The 18,204-nt window shown below is 54.2% G+C and overlaps 2 protein-coding genes across 3 annotated transcripts; both read left to right on the forward strand.

The window, feature by feature from the left end:
• Positions 1-863: 863 nt before the first annotated feature.
• Positions 864-5,189, forward strand: NRM (nurim). Its single transcript, XM_061399244.1, has 4 exons — positions 864-2,482; positions 3,046-3,242; positions 3,846-4,022; positions 4,350-5,189. The coding sequence occupies exons 1-4, from the start codon at positions 2,350-2,352 to the stop codon at positions 4,629-4,631; spliced, it is 789 nt and encodes a 262-aa protein (XP_061255228.1). The 5' UTR covers positions 864-2,349; the 3' UTR covers positions 4,632-5,189.
• Positions 5,190-5,314: 125 nt separating this feature from the next.
• On the forward strand, positions 5,315-15,591 carry PPP1R18 (protein phosphatase 1 regulatory subunit 18). 2 transcript variants are annotated; one of them, XM_061399208.1, is made up of 4 exons: positions 5,315-5,428; positions 7,174-8,796; positions 13,120-13,330; positions 14,718-15,591. In XM_061399208.1, the coding sequence occupies exons 2-4, from the start codon at positions 7,201-7,203 to the stop codon at positions 14,735-14,737; spliced, it is 1,827 nt and encodes a 608-aa protein (XP_061255192.1). In that variant the 5' UTR covers positions 5,315-5,428; positions 7,174-7,200; the 3' UTR covers positions 14,738-15,591. The 2 variants fall into 2 exon arrangements, with proteins under 2 accessions (XP_061255192.1, XP_061255191.1); XM_061399207.1 differs by lacking the exon at positions 5,315-5,428 and adding an exon at positions 5,980-6,088.
• Positions 15,592-18,204: the final 2,613 nt, after the last annotated feature.

Consider the following 18,204-nt stretch of genomic DNA (forward strand, 5'->3'; position numbering starts at 1 on the left):
TGAGGATGAACCTCAAAAGCATGCTAAGTTAAAGAAGTCAGACACAAAAAGTCACATTGTATGATTCCACCTGTTGGAAATACACAGAATAGGTAAGTCCATAGAGACAGTAGGCAGTGCTTGTCAAGGGCTTTCGGGGAGAGAAGATGGGGAGTAATTGCTTAACAGGTTCATGGTTTTATTTTGGGGTGAAGAGAAAATGCTTTGGAACTAGATAGAGGTGGTGGATGCATACATTATGAATGTACTAAATGCCACTGGACTGTTCTCTTTAAAATGATTAATTTTATGTTATGTGAATTTCACTTCGATTAAAAAAAATACATTGGTTTTGTGCACTTTTCTGCAAGTTAAGTTATACTTAAGTTTGGAAAACTTTGGTGTAGTAGAAACAGCATTAGCTTTGCCAAACACTGTGCTAGCTTTTAAACATATCCAATCTTGCGACTTCTGTGGTGGCCCAGTGGTTAAGACCCTGTGTTCTCAATGCAGGGGGCATGGGTTCGATCCCTGGTCAGGGGACTAAGATCCCACATGCTGCTGGCCAAATAAAACATAAATTAAAAAAATTAAACATACCCAACCTCACTATATATTAAGCACAGCCATTGTGGGTGTGGCCCACAGTAGGACCTAGATAAATAGTAGTCCCCTTGCCCTACCCAAAGGCCTGTATTGTCTGCTGCTGTCTGAGTCCTTGAGGTTCTGGATTTCTTACAGCACCTGCTGCCTCTATAGCCCCGCTTACCACTTATGTGCACATCCACTTATGACTGGTAACATTTAAGTGCCCCAATTCAAATTTCTAGAGAAGACATCTTTTCTTACACTGCCAATGAATCCTACAGCTCATACGTAGTACATCGTGTAATGTCAATCCATCAGGATCCTAACAACAAACGGCACAGTCAAGATAATTTGGAGAGCGTTTAATGAAGTGAAAATTAGGAGGCAGAGTGTAGAGCAATCACAAAGAATATTGCAGTATCCCAGTACCCACAGGTCTGTTGTGACCACCTGTGAACCCAAAAGGTTTGCCAAGACAGAACAGTTATATAGACAGGCTTCCCTCTAAAGCTGTGATGTTCTTTGATGAGGTACATTCAGGACAGCTTCCGGAGGCAGAAAGCAGGATGGAGAGTGAATCAGGAGGGAAACGTGCTGTCTGGTAGCACAGTTCACAACAGCTTTGATTCAGAGGAGAATGGGAGTACTGAGTCTGGGAGTGGAAAGGAATGTAGAGCCTGTGGCATGCTGTTGGGCAATTTTGTCATCCCTGAGCCCACAGGACTAGCAGTTCCTTATCTTAGGAAATTTTCTTTATCTCTTTAGGCCTATGTTTCGTCTATCATCTGAAAGAATTAGCTTAACGATCTCTAAGGTCCTTACTAGCTTATGCCTAGGTCCTTAGCTACATGATATTTAGTGGAGAAAAACCTTGCTTTTATTTTAATTTTTAGATGTGAATGTTCATCCGTAGGTATTACAAATAGATCTGTAGGAAAACATTTTGGACAAAAGATCTTAGTGCTTTCTGACTAGTAAGTGGAGTCAAACTAATGAGGTTTCAGACTAAAGTCATAGGTAGTTAATTATCACAAGTTTAACCTACTACAAAATTTACAACTATAACAAAGTTTTCTATCACAAATATTTTAACATATTGTTACACTCATGGTTACAAAACAGCCACCTTTGGCATTATTAGACCCAGTCTTTCAGTGTTACAGACAAGTTCTCTGCCCTTGGCAAGTGGAGAGGCAACTTTATAACACATTACAGAATAAGCATTAATTTGTGGTAAAATAGTCACTCTTTTTCACCTAACAAGCTGCAATCGGTGATTCAGAGCTTTGGGTTCTCAGCCTAGGTCAACAGTCTTCCGTTCTCTCACCGCTCATTACTAAAGTGTTAACTGAGGCTTTGTAACCTCTGACTCTGGCTGTTTTCAAGTCAAAGCTGTTAAAGGAAAGGGGGTTGGTTCATAATGCTATTTCTGCAAGAACCCCGCAAGAGGGAAATAGTCTTCATTTTGAATGAGAAAAGTAACCCAGCTGCGATTCAACCCACGTGAGTGACTGCACAACCTCTGCCCTTTTCATCCCTTACTCAGGATTCTAACACTCCCTTCTGTGACGCGGAGATCGTCGGGTGGGGAAAGGAACCCAGAGGAGCTGCTCCGCAGCTGGGTGTGAGCGAGCTGCGCGCACCGGCCGGAAACCCGGCGCAGGCGCGCGGGAGCCCCGCCCCACGCCAGGAAGGGTTCCAGGCTGGGGGCGGGGCCGGGGCGGAGCCTGCGGCCGCGGGAATCCCAAACCCGCCCCTTTCCCCACCCCTCCACTTCTCGCCATGGCCCCTGCACTGCTCCTGATCCCTGCTGCCCTCGCCTCTTTCATCCTGGCCTTTGGCACTGGAGTGGAGTTCGTACGCTTTACCTCCCTTCGGCCACTTCTTGGAAGAATCTCGGAGTCTGGCAGTCCAGGTGAGCGGGAGGGACGGAGGATGAGCTCTAGGGTAGGGAGGTGGAGCCGGAGCAGAGGGAGCGTGGGGCGGGGCTTGGAGACAAATGACAGGGGAAGTCCTGGAGAGGGAACTAGAGCCTTGAAAGCCGCCGAGACAAGGCCGAGGAGACTGGAGGGCTAAATTAGGAACTCTGGGATTAGCGGTTTGGAGAGGCGGGAGAGTGAGAACCGAGAGGGAGGGAAAGGGCAATGAACAGAATATTCTCAGAAAAGTGCTTCTTAGAGAGGACTATAGAGGGTGTTACAAAGAGGGAGCATTTGGAGAACTGAAACAAGAAGGGCACTCCAGCCATGCCTTTTGTGACTGCCCAACAGGAATGTTCTTCCCCAGCTCTGAAAGAAGCATGGGGAAAAGGGGAGAAACAGGGAATAGCAAAATGAGGTGGGCAAAGCCTAGAGAGGAAGCGATAGGGCTCTTGAAAGCATTAAGGGACATGGCCTGGGGTCCCCAGGAGGAGATGAAGGTAGACAGTGTTTCCCACAGTCTTCTTGATCTTTTGTACCTTTTTCCAACTCCCGCTAGATGCCCGCCAGGGATGGCTGGCTGCCCTGCAGGACCAAAGCATCCTTGTCCCGCTGGTTTGGGATCTGGGGCTCCTGTTACTGTTTGTGGGGCAGCACAGCCTCATGGCAACTGAGACCGTGAAGGAATGGATGTCCCGGTACTTTGGGGTCCTTCAGAGGTCACTGTACGTGGCATGCACTGCCCTGGCCTTGCAGGTATGAAGCCCTAGCAGCTGAGTCCTCAAGGGAAACAGCATGTGTGAAGGATGTCATTGATTGGAGCTGCAAGAACCTCAGGCTTTGGATAAAGTGTGGGTTTAGGAGGAGAACTGAGGGTGTTCAGGACTAATCTCAGCTCCCATTCTTTCACAGCACACATTCTGTTTTTTATCAAGAAGTATGTACTGCTTGTTATCCACTGGGCACGATGTGTGCATTCTCACCTTTGCAACTTTGTTCATGTTGTCCCGCTTGAGAGTGCCTTGTTAACACCTCTTCAGTCTTATCCTTTCTTCAAAAGCACTTCCCTAGATCTCAAGAGAAAGCTTCCCAGTTAGTACTCACCTGTCTTCTCAGTGGGTGCTTGGCATAGGCTAGTGTGCGTGCCTATCTGGTCACTCTCATCCATTCTCTAAGTCCTCAGAGTAGAGACATGTCATTCTTACATCCTTAGGACCCCACCCAGCACCCTCCACATGGTGAACATGCTCATGATAGAGGTGGGGAGAACAGCCGGCCAGCCTGGACTGGGGGCAGCCCCTGGGTCTGGGTCTGTCAAGGGTGGGCTGCTGGAAAACCCAGTCCCTCTTCCTTTCTCAGCTGGTGATGCGGTACTGGGAGCCCGTGCCCAGGGGTCCTGTGTTGTGGGAGACTCGGACTGAGCCGTGGGCCACTTGGGTGCCCCTCCTCTGCTTTGTCCTCCATGTCATTTCCTGGCTCCTCATCTTCAGCATCCTTCTTGTCTTCGACTATGCAGAGCTCATGGGCCTGAAACAGGTGAGGCTCCCAGATCCATACCCAAGACATTTGATCCTTTCTAGAATACCTCTTTCCCCTCCAAGGATGTCCCTCTGTCTCCCATTGTCTTCCACTTCCCTTTCTTATAAGATAGTCTCCCCCCGGCCCTCCCCCAAAGGCTAGGAATCATGGGCTTCTTGGGCCTGGGAAGGTTCATGGGCCAGAGATGAGGGTCAGGGACCCCCAGTCTCAGAAGGGTGGTTCCTGAGCCTGTCATAGAAGGAGGGTGCCCAGAAGGGGAGGAAAGAGGCAGTTAAGTTGTGACAAGGGCTTGACTCCATTTCTAAGCCATTCTCCCTCTGCTAGGTGTACTACCATGTGCTGGGGCTGGGCGAGCCTCTGGCCCTGAAGTCGCCCCGGGCTCTGAGACTCTTCTCCCACCTGCGCCATCCAGTGTGCGTGGAGCTGCTGACTGTGCTATGGGTGGTACCCACCCTGGGCACTGACCGCCTGCTCCTTGCTCTCCTCCTTACCCTCTACCTGGGCCTGGCTCACGGACTGGACCAGCATGATCTCCGCTACCTCCGGGCCCAGCTACAAAGAAAACTCCACCTGCTCTCCCGGCCCCAGGATGGGGAGGCTGAGTAAGGGGTTAACCCTGGTTGCAAGCCCTGTACTTCCTCTCTCCCTCCTATCCCAAATTCCCTTAACATCCAGGCCTTGACTGCTTCAGACCAGAGGCCCAAATCAATGGACTGAAGGAGTGGTCCCTTTCCTTGCTTGAGCCTCCACTCCTTGGTTCCAGCTCCATACTGAATTTCAGCCATTGGACTCCAAGGGCCACTTCTCACCAGCCAGGAAGGAGTGGCTGGGAACTTATCCCTCTACTTACAGTTCAGGGCTTGACCCTCCATTAACAATTTCCTCACCAAGAGAAGAGTCTGGCTTGACCACTCCCTTAGCCCTGTTACTACCCTCTGCGCCTCAGGGATCCTTTCTCCACGTCTAGCTCCCTCCCAGGAGCTGGACCAAGGCCCACTGTCTGGCCGTTCCAGGTCCCTAGGCCCCGCCCCTAGGCTCCATCCTCCTGAACCTAGTTGAGCGGTTTCTCCCGCTCTTAGCTAAGGTGACTAAAGGCTCCCTGCTCTCCCGAGGAACTCGCGCTACAGGAAAATAAAATTCAGTCTGGTTTTTCTACGTGTAGAATGCAGTCTGTCAGTGTCTCTCAAAGCTGCAGGGCTGGCTCTGGGAAAGGCGAGTTACATTGGAGTCTGGGCATCGGCCGCGCCTTCTGGTGACCGCTGGGCGGCGGCCACTCCCCGCGGACCCAGCCCTCCACCCCCTTCCCGGAGCACCCGGTCCCCTTTCCTCCAAATCTCCCAATTTTCTCGCTGCAGACCCGGGTGGGGGACGGGCTGAAACGGAAGAGTGGGGCAAAGGTTCGGGTAAGGGAGCGAGCTTCCGAAACCGTTGTCTTCCCAGCCCTGCTCCTGCGGCCGCCCCCTCCCCACGGGCCCCGCAAGCGCCCCCACGGTAACAAAGGCTGGCCCGGGTAGGCAAAAGCGTGGGGAGGAGCGGCAGGAGATGGGAAGGGCGGGCCCGGCTCCGAGCAGCTGCCGCTTCCTCCCCAAGTCCCTCGAGGGGTCTGAGTCACGGGCCGCCGCCCCGGGTTGGCGAGCTGGGGGTGGGGGTCTGGACACCTGGGTTGTCCAGGGTTACCGGGCGGGAGCCGCGTGAGAGGCCCTGGGGAAGGACCGCGGAGGGCCGGGGATCGCGGCGGGCAAAGAGTCCCGAGGCCGAGGCCCCAAGAGGGGGACCCGGAGAGCGAGGCTCCGCCCCCGCGCCCGGCTCCGCCCTGCGCCCCCTTCCCTCTCCCCATTGTCCTCAGACAAAGCGGCGGCCGCCCCCTGCCCGGCCCCCGGGTCTCAGTCTCCGTCCCTCCCCTTCTCCTCCCTTCCCCCGTCCCGCGCCCCCCCCCCCCGAACCCCCCCCCCCCACCTTCGGCCCCGGATCTCCCTCTATCCCTCTCTCCTCCTCTTCCTCTCTCCTCCTCTCTCCGGACGTCAGGCTCCTTCGCTCCCCCTCCCCCGGGAGCCCCGCGGCGTGTGAGTTGACCCAGGGGCTTCAGACTTGGGGAGGGGGTGTCCCCTCCCTTCCGTCCCGGGCGCGGACCTCGGGCTATCTCTCCTCTCTTTGTGCCGAGATTGCCCATCAGTGCGGTCATAGCCGGGTGGGGACGGCTGGCGAGGTCGGGGTTCCATGAGCGCCAAGACCCCGGCGCAAGACTGGCCGGCTCCGGAGCGAAGCGGTGTGGAGCCGGTGCTCCGTACGCCTGGGGCGCTCGCTCGCCCGGGACCTCGGGGCATCGCCGGTGGGGGAGGCCGGCGGCGGGGCCGGGACCGGGTTAGGGTTGGTGGGGGGTGGACGCCAGGGTTCTGGGAACGAGCTGGCAGCTCCGATCGCCGGGTTCCGAAAGTCCCCGGGGGAGGGTATTTCCCCTGGCCCGCCCCGGGGCGGAGTGCAGGGCGGAGGGGTGGGGGCTGGGGGGTCGGAGAGGCGTGGCTCAAGCGGAGCTGGAAGGGGAGCCCGGACCTCCGGGGCCCGCGCTGAGACTCGCCGGGCTGCAGCCGCCGAGCTCCCTTGCCCCTCTGCCCCCGATTCCCCCTTCTTCCCTGGACCTGTCCACTCTCCGCCCTCCCACCTTCCCGACACCCTTTCAGGTGCCACTGCCCCCTCTCCGCCGGGGATCCCGCTGACCTCGCTTCCCACTCCCGCCGCTCCTGGGGTAGCGGTCAGGCAACCTCGCTCGGATCCTGCCCCGCTCACCCCTAGCCTCTCTTCTCTCTTCTCCCTCGCGCCAACTTCTTTCGTTTTTCCCTCTTCTCACAACCTGGGGACTGTCTCTGATGCCCAGTAACCTGTACCCCCAAATCTGACTCTTGTCTCTTTGCTGAATCTCCACTCTTCTTCTCGACCCACCTCCCCCAACCCCATCACCTGGCTCTTAGTTTCCTCTTCTCTTTCTCAGTTTTTCCCCTTTCTCTGCCCACCCCCTCGCCGCCCCCTTTCCTACTGTCCTCACCCTCAGCTCCTCTGTGTCCCACCTCTCCCCCTGCTTCCTCTCCCCCCACCCCCATTCTCACCTCCTGGGCCCCTCTGGAGCCTCTCCTTCCTGTTCTCTGCCCCCCAGCGTTCCCCCACCCTCCCCAAGGCGACCATGGCCACCATCCCAGACTGGAAGCTACAGCTGCTAGCCCGGCGCCGGCAGGAAGAGGCAGCCGTTCGCGGCCGTGAGACTGCAGAGCGGGAGCGGCTGTCGCAGATGCCAGCCTGGAAGCGGGGCCTTCTGGAGCGCCGCCGGGCCAAGCTTGGTCTGTCTCCTGGGGAGCCTAGCCCTGCGCCTGGGACTACGGAGGCTGGACCTCCAAACCCAGACGAGTCTGCTGTCCTCCTGGAGGCCATTGGGCCCGTGCACCAGAACCGATTTATCCGGCAAGAGCGCCAGCAGCAGCAGCAGCGGAGTGAAGAGCTACTCACCGACAGACGGCCTGGACCTTTGGAGACCCGGGGGCGGAGACCCAGCGCCGGGGAGACACGGGATCCCAGCCCCAAGGGAAGAGAGTCCAGGGAAGAGTGGCTCAGAGAGAAGAGGCTGGGGATAGGGGGAGCTCGAGAGTTGAGCCCCAGGCCTTTGGAGTCTCGGGACTGGAGGCAGAGCCCAGGAGAGGCTGGAGACAGGAGCTCCAGACTGTCAGAGGTGCGGAAATGGAGGCTGAGCCCTGGAGAAACTCCTGAGCGGAGTTTGAGACTGGCAGAGCCCCGAGAACAAAGCCCCAGGAGAACAGAGGTGGTGGACAGTAGACTGAGCCCCGAAGAGTCTGACAACCAGAAGCTGGGCCTGACAGAGTCCCGTAAATGGAGGCCTGACCCCAGAGAGTCTCAGGGACAGAGTTTGGCACAACTGGAGGCATCAGAGTGGAGGCCGAGTTCAGGAGAAGAAAGAAAAGACTGCTCAGAGGAATGGGGGAGAAAAGACGAGAGGCCGATTCCAAGAATGGTCCCAGAAGGGACCACAGTGTTGTCAGAGACCCCGACAAGGGAGGCTCCAGACAGTCGCTCTGCAGGACCGGAGGGAGCAGAGGAAAGGCCCAGTCCTGTGGAGGATGGCGAGAGGGGCCTGCGGCCACTGGAAGGCTGGAAATGGACCCTGAACTCTGGGAAGGTCCGAGACTGGACACCCAGGGACACAGAGCCTCAGCCCCAGAAACCAGACACTCCAGAGTCTGCCGAGAAGCACGTGGGGCCTTTGGGTGCAGAGGCTGGAGAAGGGGAGGCTGAGAAGGAGGAGGCGGGCACTCAGAGCAGGCCTCTGGGCGCCCTGCAGGACCGCTGCTCTGCGCCCTCCCCCCTCTCCCCAGAGGACGCCGGGACTGGAGCCTCTAGACGGCAGGAAGAGGAAGCAGGGGAACTCCGGCCCCCACCTGCAGCCCCTCTGTCTCCCCCACCCCCAGCCCCACCTGCCCCCCAGTCCCTTGGGGATCCCCTCATGAGCCGGCTCTTCTACGGGGTGAAGGCAGGGCCAGGGGTGGGGGCCCCCCGCCGCAGCGGACACACCTTCACAGTCAACCCCCGGCGGTCCGCGCCCCCTGCAGCCCCCGCCACTCCAGCCGCCCCAGCCACAGCTGACGCGGCGGTCCCTGGGGCTGGGAAGAAGCGGTACCCGACTGCCGAGGAGATCTTGGTTCTGGGGGGCTACCTCCGCCTCAGCCGAAGCTGCCTTGTCAAGGGGTCCCCTGAAAGGCGCCACAAACAGGTAGGGAGCAGCCAACCCAGACTTCTCGCCCAGCCCACCATCACTGCTCTGTGGACTCCTGTCTCTCTCCCTTTTTTTACACCTCTGTATCCTTGTCTTCGTCTATTCTTGTTCATTCCTGCTGCCACCCTTCCTCCTCTGAACACACGCCCTTCCTTTTTGTGGCCCTTCTTTTCCATTCATTTCCCAGCCCAAGGAGCCTGCTCCACAATCAGGCTCGCTGTCCTGGGTGTGTCTCTCTCAGGGTGTGCCCAGGCTCCTCACTCTTCTCTCCCTCAGGCTCTGAGTTCCCCCCCATGCTTTCCATTCCCGAGTCTGTGACCCAGCCCAGCCCATCTGGGTGGGAGACCCGAGTTGAGGCCACAGCCCGGAGTCTACGCGGGCAGGGTCTGCAGGGCAAAAGTGGGCAAAAGAATGCCGGGGTAGGAAGCCTGGGAAGGCAGAAGGGTTTGGGGTTTTAGGGAGAAATGGCAGGGAGAAGCTAGTGGAGGAACAGCTCACAGACCCAAGGAAGGGGGTGTTGCAGAGCGGAGTGGGGACATCCTAGGATAGTGGGGGAGGGGAGTGGAACAGGGGCTGGCCAAGGAGCAGAGAGAAGAAGGCTTTTGAACCCCGAGTCTGCCCCATGGGAGAGACTCACACAGAGGCCATTTGAAGTGGGTGACCTTGGGGTTGCACACCCCCAGCTGGGCCACAGCTTCAGACAGTGCTCCCTTCTCTCTTGGGACAAGAAAAGCCTTCTCCTCTTCCAAAATACTCCCCCCACCACTCCCTCCCAGTCCTTCCTCCCTGGGCATCCCCTCCCTCCCCAGAACTGGCTCAGCAGTTGGTTTTCCCCTTTCTTCCTGGCCTCTCCCTCCTCTTGGGGTAGAAAGAAAGAGAAGTGAATTTGGAGGCACTGTGCTGAGAGCAGAGAGCACAATGGGAGTCGAGGGCAGGGTTGGGGACTGGGGCCAGCAGAAGGTCAGAGGTTAAACTGGAAAAAAGGCGGTGCGGGGAAGTTGGAAACAGCCAAGCTGACTTCTTCCCTGGCGCTGGCCCAACTCCTGCCCCATACACCAGTTTCCAGCTTGAAAATCTCCAAGGAAAGAGAAGTTCTGTATCTAACACAGCTCCAGCCCTCATCCCATATGTGTCATCCTCAGATTGGTTTTCGTGTCCCCGGTGTCAGTGGGAAAGCACAAAGGTCGGGAGTCACTTGAGACCCCAGCTCATCTTCACATGAAGCTCAAGCTCCCATCCCAGAGCCGTGGTCCCTGGGTCTGTCCTGAGCTGACTGCTAGGTGACCCTTTTGCCTCCGGGCTGGGCGAGAAACTAGGTCAGGAACAGCCAGGGTGAGATGTTCAGAGAAGTCACTACTGTAGAGGCTGTCTTGTGCCTCTGGGCAGGAACAAAGAGGGGAAGACATGAAGTCTGGGGCCCAAAGGCCGGGGACTGAGTGCAGGGCAGGACCTGTGACAGTGAGGGAGGTCCTAGGTCCTAGGTCAGGGAGTGAGGGAGCCGGAAGCAGATCGCCCAAACAGGAAGCCTGGGGTGGGGGCCGGAAGGCTGGTGGGGCTGAGTGGCGAACATGGGGCCATGGGCCTGGCCAGAACTGTGCTCAGGATGTGGTGAGAGAATAAGGAAGCGGCTGCTTCAGGTGGGGGTGGGGAAGAAGCAGTGCAGAGTTCTCTGGGCCCAGACACTTTCCCCTCAGCTCTCCCTGAGGCCTCCTCCTCTCTCCCAGCACCCTGCTCGTCAGGGACGGGCATGTCCAGCCCTGCCTATCAGATCAGGGATAGGAGGACCCTGCCATCTAACACTGTCCCCCTTTCCCTAAATAACTCCTGTTTGCAGGCTAATTCCATCAAACGTGTCCCTGCACTGGGAAAGAAGCCCCAGCCCTGCCACTGGAGCCCAGGGGTTGGGCCATGGCCCGTGCCCTTCCCCAGAGGCCCCTCTGGCTGGGAGGTCGGCCCCTCCTCTCCCCAGCCCCCTTGTGACCTTATATAGCTGATGAGAGAGGAGTGAGTGAGTCATCCCATCCGTACCCACCCCCCTCAACACACACACCCCATGAAGGCTGTGCATTCCTGAGAAGCCCAGTCAGAAGTTGGGGTGGTGAGGAGAGAAGCAGGGTTGGGGGAGAGAGACAAACATGGACAGAGAGCAAATAAAATGGCTCCTTTTACCAGAGCAGATAATAAACTACAGAGCTCGGTATCTCAAAAGGTGACATGAAAAGAAAACAGAAGTGGGTTCCCAGAAGTTTGGGTAAACCTGTCAGCAGTAGACGTGGTTCCTTTGGAGAAGTTAGGATATAAGGGGTCTGGTTCCTGTCACTCAATTCTACCAGCTGGCTGTTCCACAGACGCGGACTGGGGGTCGACTGTGTGCAGGCTGGCCTGCACCCCCCCACCCCGCAAGAGTGTTCCCCTAGGGTTGGTATGTTGAGACGCCATCTGATGTCTGGATGAATGGAACCTTCCTTACCCATTGAAGCAACTTCCATGCTTCTATTGACAGCAGACAAAAATAAGTAACCAAATTAGTAAATCCTCTGGTAGGTTAGGGCTTCCCTAGTGGTTCAAACGGTAAAGAACCTGCCTGTGATGTAGGAGACCTGGATTCAATCCCTGGATTGGGAAGATCCCCTGGAGAAGGAAATGGCAACCGACTCCAGTATTCTTACCTAGAAAATTTCATGAACAGAGGAGCTTGGTGGGTTATAGTCCTTGGGGTTGCAAAGAGTTGGACACGACTGAGCGACTAACTTTCTTTTTGGTACGTTAGGTTAGAAGGTGGTTAAGTGATTATGGGAAAAAATTAGGACAGGGACAAATGGAACTTTGAGGGCCAGATGGTAGGAGGAGCAAATAATAGCATGATCCAAAGGGAGGGAGCCACGGCGATATTGGGGGAAGAGTATTCTAAGCTGAGTGAACAGCCAGTGCAAAGGCCCTGAGGTAAGAGTGCCTGGGGTGGGCCTGGAAGAAATCACAGCCCATGTGGCTGGAGTGGAGGAGGATGCAGTGTTGAGTGGCGAGGGGCACATTGGAGCCCCTCCTAGGCCTTGGCCAGGTTCTGGCTTTTGTTCCCAGAGAGGTGGGCCTATGCCAGGTTTGGACGCTTAGAGTGACACACGCATGTGCACGCGTGCACGCACACACACACACACGTCTCTTGAGTTCTCGCTTCCCATGGGGACCCAGCTGTTAGCAACCATCTGTCCAGCCACCATCCTGGTTACTCTCTTCTCATACGCCAGTCCATGCAGAGACTCGGGGATGCAGGGCCCCCAACCCCCAGGTTCCCCAACGGATGCTAGAGAAGGCCCAAGGAGATCCTCTGGACCTTTCCGAGCAGTTCGCATGGAATCCTCCTGTTTGTCTCCTTAATCGCTTTGGCTCCCAGAGTTAATCCCACCCTGCCCCTTCCCCGTGAGCTTCTTAGGAGGGCAGAGGGGAAGGGTAAAAAGGTGGTGAGAACAGCTGGGGCTCGCCGGCTCTTGCGCCAGTATGTTCCCGAGGATTTTCTGCCCCCTCCAGATTCCTCTGGTCGCCTGTCTCTGTCACTGCACGTCCCTTCTGGTGCGTTCTCCACCCCTGTCCCGTGTTTGTCTGGACTTTCCTCTCTGCCCTGTCACCTCCCCCACAGCTACTGCTTTCAGGGACTTGGGCTTATCATCTCAATGGGTTTCGGGGGACAGTCTCCCTTCCTCTGGCTTTTCTGTTGGTCTCTGCTCCCCTGTCAGAGCCAAGACCCTTTCCTGGGAGCTCACTTCAGCTGCAGGAGAGGAGTGAGTGAGGTGGGAGAGGCTGGTGTTCAGGGTCCTGGGTTCTCCCTCGAACAGCAAGGGATCAAGGCTCTGGAAACCAATGTGCCTGTCTTGGCTTTTGCCTGTGACTCCCTCCCAGCCAGCTCCTTCCTGCCCAGGAGACAGCTCTCACCTCCCCTGGGGAGCCCCCCTGATTGCCCCCAGGGTGCCCAAAGACTCAGTTCTGATCACAGGACTTATATCCAGGTTTTTAATTTCTCTTTATCTTTCCACCTCCCACACTCTAAAAGTAGAAACCTTGATCCTGGGTTCCTTACTCCTGCTACCCAGGCCCCTGCCTAAGCTCAGGCCAAAGTCAATGTTTTTCAAACGATATGACTGAAGAGGGGAAATCTGGGATTGGCCAGCGAGTAGCGAGTACCGAAAGGAAAACTGGCTTCCAGAGTGGCTGGGGCGGGCAAAGTCAGCGAGTCGTGCCCAAACCCAGTCCCCACTCCCTGTGGTCCTGCACCTGTTACCCTGCGGTCTGACCTCGCCTCCTCCCCGCTTTCTCTCCCACCCGCAGCTCAAGATCTCCTTCAGCGAGACAGCCCTGGAGACCACGTATCAGTATCCCTCGGAGAGTTCGGTGCTAGAAGAGCTGGGCCCGGAGCCTGAGGCCCCCAGCGCCCCGAGTCCCCCAGCGGCCCAAGCCGACGACGAAGAGGAGGAGGAGGAACTGCTGTTGCTGCAGCCAGAGCTTCAGGGCGGGCTGCGCACCAAGGCCCTGATAGTGGGTGAGCGCAGACTTCGCCGTCCCGTTGGCGCCGCCTGCTGGTCGGAGCGGGCACTGCGGTTCAGGAGGAAGGGGGATTTAATGTTGGCGCTTGGAAGGAGCTTGGTGGGGACTCTAGCCCAACAGCTCCTTTAGTTCATTCGGTTCAGTCTCTCAGTCGTGTCCGACTCTTTGCGATCCCATGGACTGGCCTCCCTGTCCATCACCAACTCCCTGAGTTTACTTAAACTCATGTCCATTGAGTCCGTGATGCCATCCAGCCATCTCATCTTCTGTCGTCCCCTTCTCCTCCCACCTTCAATCTTTCCCAGCATCAGGGTCTTTTCAAATGAGTCAGTTCTTCACATCAGGTGGCCAAAGTATTGGAGTTTCAGCTTCAACATCAGTCCTTCCAATGAATATTCAGGACTGATTCCTTTAGGATGGACTTGTTGGATCTTCTTGCAGTCAAAGGGACTCTCAAGATTTTCTCCAACACCACAGTTCAAAAGTATCAATTCTTCGGTGCTCAGCTTTCTTTATAGTCCAACTTTCACATCTATACACGACTATTGGAAAAACCATAGCCTTGACTAGACGGACTGTTGTTGGCAAAGTAATGTCTCTGCTTTTTAATATGCTGTCTAGGTTGGTCATAGCTTTTCTTCCAAGGAGCAAGCATCTTTTAATTTCATGGCTACAGTCACCATCTGCAGGGATTTTGGAACTCCAAAAACTAAAGTCTGTCACTGTTTCCACTGTTTCCCCATCTATTTGCCATGAACTGATGGGACCAGATGCCATGATCTTAGTTTTCTGAATGTTGAGCTTTAAGCCGACTTTTTCACTCTCCTCTTTCACAGTTCCTTTTAACAGATGGGAAAACTGAGGTCCTGAGAAGCGAAGGGCACATAAGATCGCCACATTTCTAAACCAGGACTCTTTCTGAGTGCTACAGTGTAGTTAACACAGGATTTGGATCAGACAGGCCTGAGTTTGAATTCCATCATGTCTCTTAATTGTGGTGTTACCTCAGGGTAACTGCCTGACCTCTGGCCTCAGTTTATTATTTTTGAAATGAGGTTAATAATAACCACCTCTTGAGATTGTTGAGAGGGTTAAGAACTTTTTGGGAAGCACTTAGGAACTATGGCTGGACATGGAATAACTTAACATCTCCTGGGGTTATTGCAAGATTAAACAAGTTATGAGAATGGCTGGCAGAGAATCCAAGCTAAATGAAATGAGTGATGGCTGCTATGACTAGTAGTAGCAACAGGCACTCAGGACGTGGGAGATGTTGTAAGATTTTCCGCATGCCAACTGGCCTTCAGTGTGGGGAGCGGGTAGGGAGGCGGGCGGCGGAGAACCTCTCTCATCCTCTATCCTTGCTGCCCCCTCTCGCACAGATGAGTCTTGCCGGAGGTGACCCTCTTCCCACACGGAGATACACCTCCCTTCTTCCCGGAACTGAAGATTCTGGAACCCAGAAGGTTCAGAGCAGACAGACAGACCCTCAGCATGAGCCTGGCAGGGAAGGGCAACCAGCATCTTCCACCTCGCTTTCTTCTTCCTGTTTCTGGGGGCAGAGGCAACCGCTCAGTTTCCACCCTCCTCAGACACGCTGGTGCCTCCTAGGTGATCCGAGACCCCCATGCAGTCCTGGGGAGGAGCACAGAGCTCACAGGGCGGGGGTAGAGATGGAGCACCCTTGCCATCTCCACTGGCAGGGTACACGCTCCTCGACTCCCTACCACCCCTTGGAGGCTCCCCCATCTCCCCAGGAGACCCAGCCCCCACTGCATTTCCAGCACCTCTCCCTCCTGTTCCTTAGGTCCCTGCCCCTTTGTTTACAGCTCCTGCTGCTTCTCTTGACTACAGCCTGGTTTACAGCCCCCTACCCCCGCCATCCCCAGCCCCACCTGCCAAAGTCCTGGGTTTACAAGCCACGCCTACTTGCGTGTCCATGTAGAATCCTCTTCCCTGTCCCCTGGAGTCCCCGCACTGGGGGGACTTGGGGTATGGCTTCCTCCACTTTTGCTCAGTATTCCCGTGTCTCACTTTCCCCCAGAGGGAAGGCTGGGAATCTTAACTCTGTATCCCCCTCTAGTTATTTAATTCTGTTCCTCCTGGTGGTTCACAATTGAATTGAATTTTGAGGGTGTGGGGTGAGTCATGAGGGACCTCAACTCTCTTCCCCCTGTGTCTCCTTTCTTCTCAATTGCCTGGGTTTTTGTTTTTGTTTTTATTTTCTATAATAAAATGGAGCTCTCTCCAACTCTCCTGCTGCTTCTCTTTCTTTTGAAAAAGGGAATGGGGTCGGGGTGGGATGGAGTGGGTTCTGGGTTCCTCATTCCAGGCCTCTCTCACCTTCTTACTAGCCATAAGGAGGAAGCAGCCATGGCTGTGGGAGGGGAAAATATGACAGGGAACCAGAAGCTCAGCACTGGCCATGGAGAGAGGGTTCTGGGAGAACCTGGCACCGATTTCTCCAAGGACCAGCAGGAGAGGGACTGGGGATTTTTTGTTGTTGCTTTGGTTTGGTTTTGTTCTTGCTGTGCCTCTCAGCTTGCGGCATCTCAGTTCCCCAGCCAGGGACTTATCCTGGGCCTCCATGATGAAATCATCAAATCCTAACCACTAGACCACCAGGGAACTCCCTGTTTTGTTTTCTCTCTTTTTTTTTTAATTAAAAAATTTTTGGACTTCCCTGATGGTCCAGTGGTTAAGAATCTGCCTGCCAATGCAGGGGACACAGGTTTGACCCCTGCTCCAGAAGATGCCACCTGCTGCAGGGCAACTAGGCTGGTGTACCACAAGTACTGAGCCCGGGTACCTAGAGTCCGTGCTCTGAAACGAGAAAAGCCACCACAATGAGAAGCCCTCCTGCCACCTCAGCAAAGAGGAGCCCCGACTTGCTGCAACTAGGGAAAGTTCATGCGCATTGAAGACCCAGTGCAGCCAAAAATAAATACTTTTAAATGATTAAAAAGTAATTTTAAAAATTATTATTTTTGTAAGTCTAGGGCTGGTGTGAGGAAGGACAGTTGGAGCACCCACACACTGGACATACCATGATGACAAACAGTCAGCTGGGTTCACTGCGGCGTCCGCATGCCTGGCACCTGATAGACACACACAATTATCTTTAGAATGAATGAACGAATGAGCAGATGAAAGGAGATAAAAATTTGGAAGCAGAGGACACTCTGAATTGAAGGATTCTGGTATTCAGAAGCCTAGTGCAAGGCAAGCAGCCAGAGAGTGTATGATTAGAAGTGGCTAATCCAGGGGATTTTACTCCAAGACTCAAGACCGTAAGTAATAAATCTCTTGAAACTGCTGCAGAATAGTACAGAGGGGCAGATTCCTGAAAAAGGTCTCCTCTGATAGACAACGGGTTTACATTCCTAAAGTTTTAAGAACCATAGATAATTCATGGCTTTGTGGCCCAAGTATAGTTGGCACTGGGACACTTTCCCGTTTCGGTGAATTTGTATCTTCTACGTGTGGAATATTTACATTTTACTTGTCAGATTTTTTTTCCAGTTCTCCAGGCTAATAAAGATATGGCAGATAGAGTCCTATCACTAGAGGAAGGTCCTTCTTTATTAAAAACAAAATGTATTAGAAAAATTGATCTTAAACACATGCCAGAGATGTTCCCAGCAAGGGAATAAGCAAGGTGTCAAAAGAATAGGCTACTTCAGAGCAGGTGTGAGTATGGAGGGAGAGTACTCACATTAGTAGCTAATTAGGTAAAGACCATAATTAGTTTTGACCCAGGAAAGCAGAAGTAAGAAGCTCTGAGATGCCAGGGGTGTTCACAGTCCATTTCAGAAACAGAAAACAGTGCACTCATGACGTCAATGATTCGGAGCTACTTGTGGCTGTTAGTTGGAATAACAAATGTTTAGTTTCCCAACACGGTGTCAGATAAATCCAATTAATTGTAAAAGTATGAAGCAGAATCAGAGGCCAGACAGTAGTCAAGCAACAAGTTCTGCTTATTTAAAATTAAGCAGCCACCGGTGACTTTCTCAAGCTGTTAGTAAAAAAAAAAAAAAAGCAGAATACAATTTGCATATTTCTTAGTTTGCAGATCTTTTAAAATAACATTATGAGATAGCACCAAGAAAAGAGGGTACCTTTGCTTTTTCTCCACATCCTGAGTTTTCATCTGCCTGGAGTCCTCGATTAAGCCTAACCTGTATTCACTTCTTGCAGAAGGTAACTGTCCTAGCAAAGGTCACTCCTAATCAGTTGATCTGTAACAAGCTGGACCTGATCTTCTAATTTGAATGCCCCACCCCACAAGCGCCCACACACACCTTGCATTATTTTTGGCTCCATATAACTTAGTATTTTATATTTTTATGTATCTTGTCTCTGTCAGGCTGGTCCCCACCCCCAACCCTCTGCCACTGTAAATTCAGTAAGGGATTTGTTTCTGATTTGTTCTTTGCTATATCCCTGGGTACTAAAACTGTGCCTGGCCCACATTGGAAGTGTTGGTCTCTCAGTTATGTCCGACTCTTTGTGACCCCATGGACTGTAGTAGGTCAGGTTCCTCTGTCCATAGAATTCTTCAGGCAAGAATACTGGAGTGAGCTACCATTTACTCCTCCAAGGGGGTCTTCCCCACCCAGGGATCAAACCTAGGTCTCCTGCATTGTAGGCAGATTCTTTCCCACCTGAGCCACCAGGCACTTTGCTGCTGCTGCTGCTAAGTTGCTTTAGTCATGTCTGACTCTGTGCGACCCCAGAGACGGCAGCCCACCAGGCTCCCCCGTCCCTGGGATTCTCCAGGCAAGAACACCGGAGCGGGTTGACATTTCCTTCTCCAATGCATGAAAGTGAAAAGTGAAAGTGAAGTCTCTCAGTCGTGTCCAACTC

This window comes from Bos javanicus, chromosome 23 (genome assembly GCF_032452875.1).
Source record: "Bos javanicus breed banteng chromosome 23, ARS-OSU_banteng_1.0, whole genome shotgun sequence".
Lineage (NCBI taxonomy): Eukaryota > Metazoa > Chordata > Mammalia > Artiodactyla > Bovidae > Bos > Bos javanicus.

Bases quoted from the DNA above. Each gene is read 5' to 3' on its own strand.
- NRM (XM_061399244.1), top strand. From the start codon at position 2,350: ATGGCCCCTGCACTGCTCCTGATCCCTGCTGCCCTCGCCTCTTTCATC. The intron at 3,243-3,845 runs GTATGAAGCCCT...TTCCTTTCTCAG, and splicing joins GCACTGCCCTGGCCTTGCAG to CTGGTGATGCGGTACTGGGA. The intron at 4,023-4,349 runs GTGAGGCTCCCA...TCCCTCTGCTAG, and splicing joins AGCTCATGGGCCTGAAACAG to GTGTACTACCATGTGCTGGG.
- PPP1R18 (XM_061399208.1), top strand. From the start codon at position 7,201: ATGGCCACCATCCCAGACTGGAAGCTACAGCTGCTAGCCCGGCGCCGG. The intron at 8,797-13,119 runs GTAGGGAGCAGC...TCCCACCCGCAG, and splicing joins CTGAAAGGCGCCACAAACAG to CTCAAGATCTCCTTCAGCGA. The intron at 13,331-14,717 runs GTGAGCGCAGAC...CCTCTCGCACAG, and splicing joins CACCAAGGCCCTGATAGTGG to ATGAGTCTTGCCGGAGGTGA.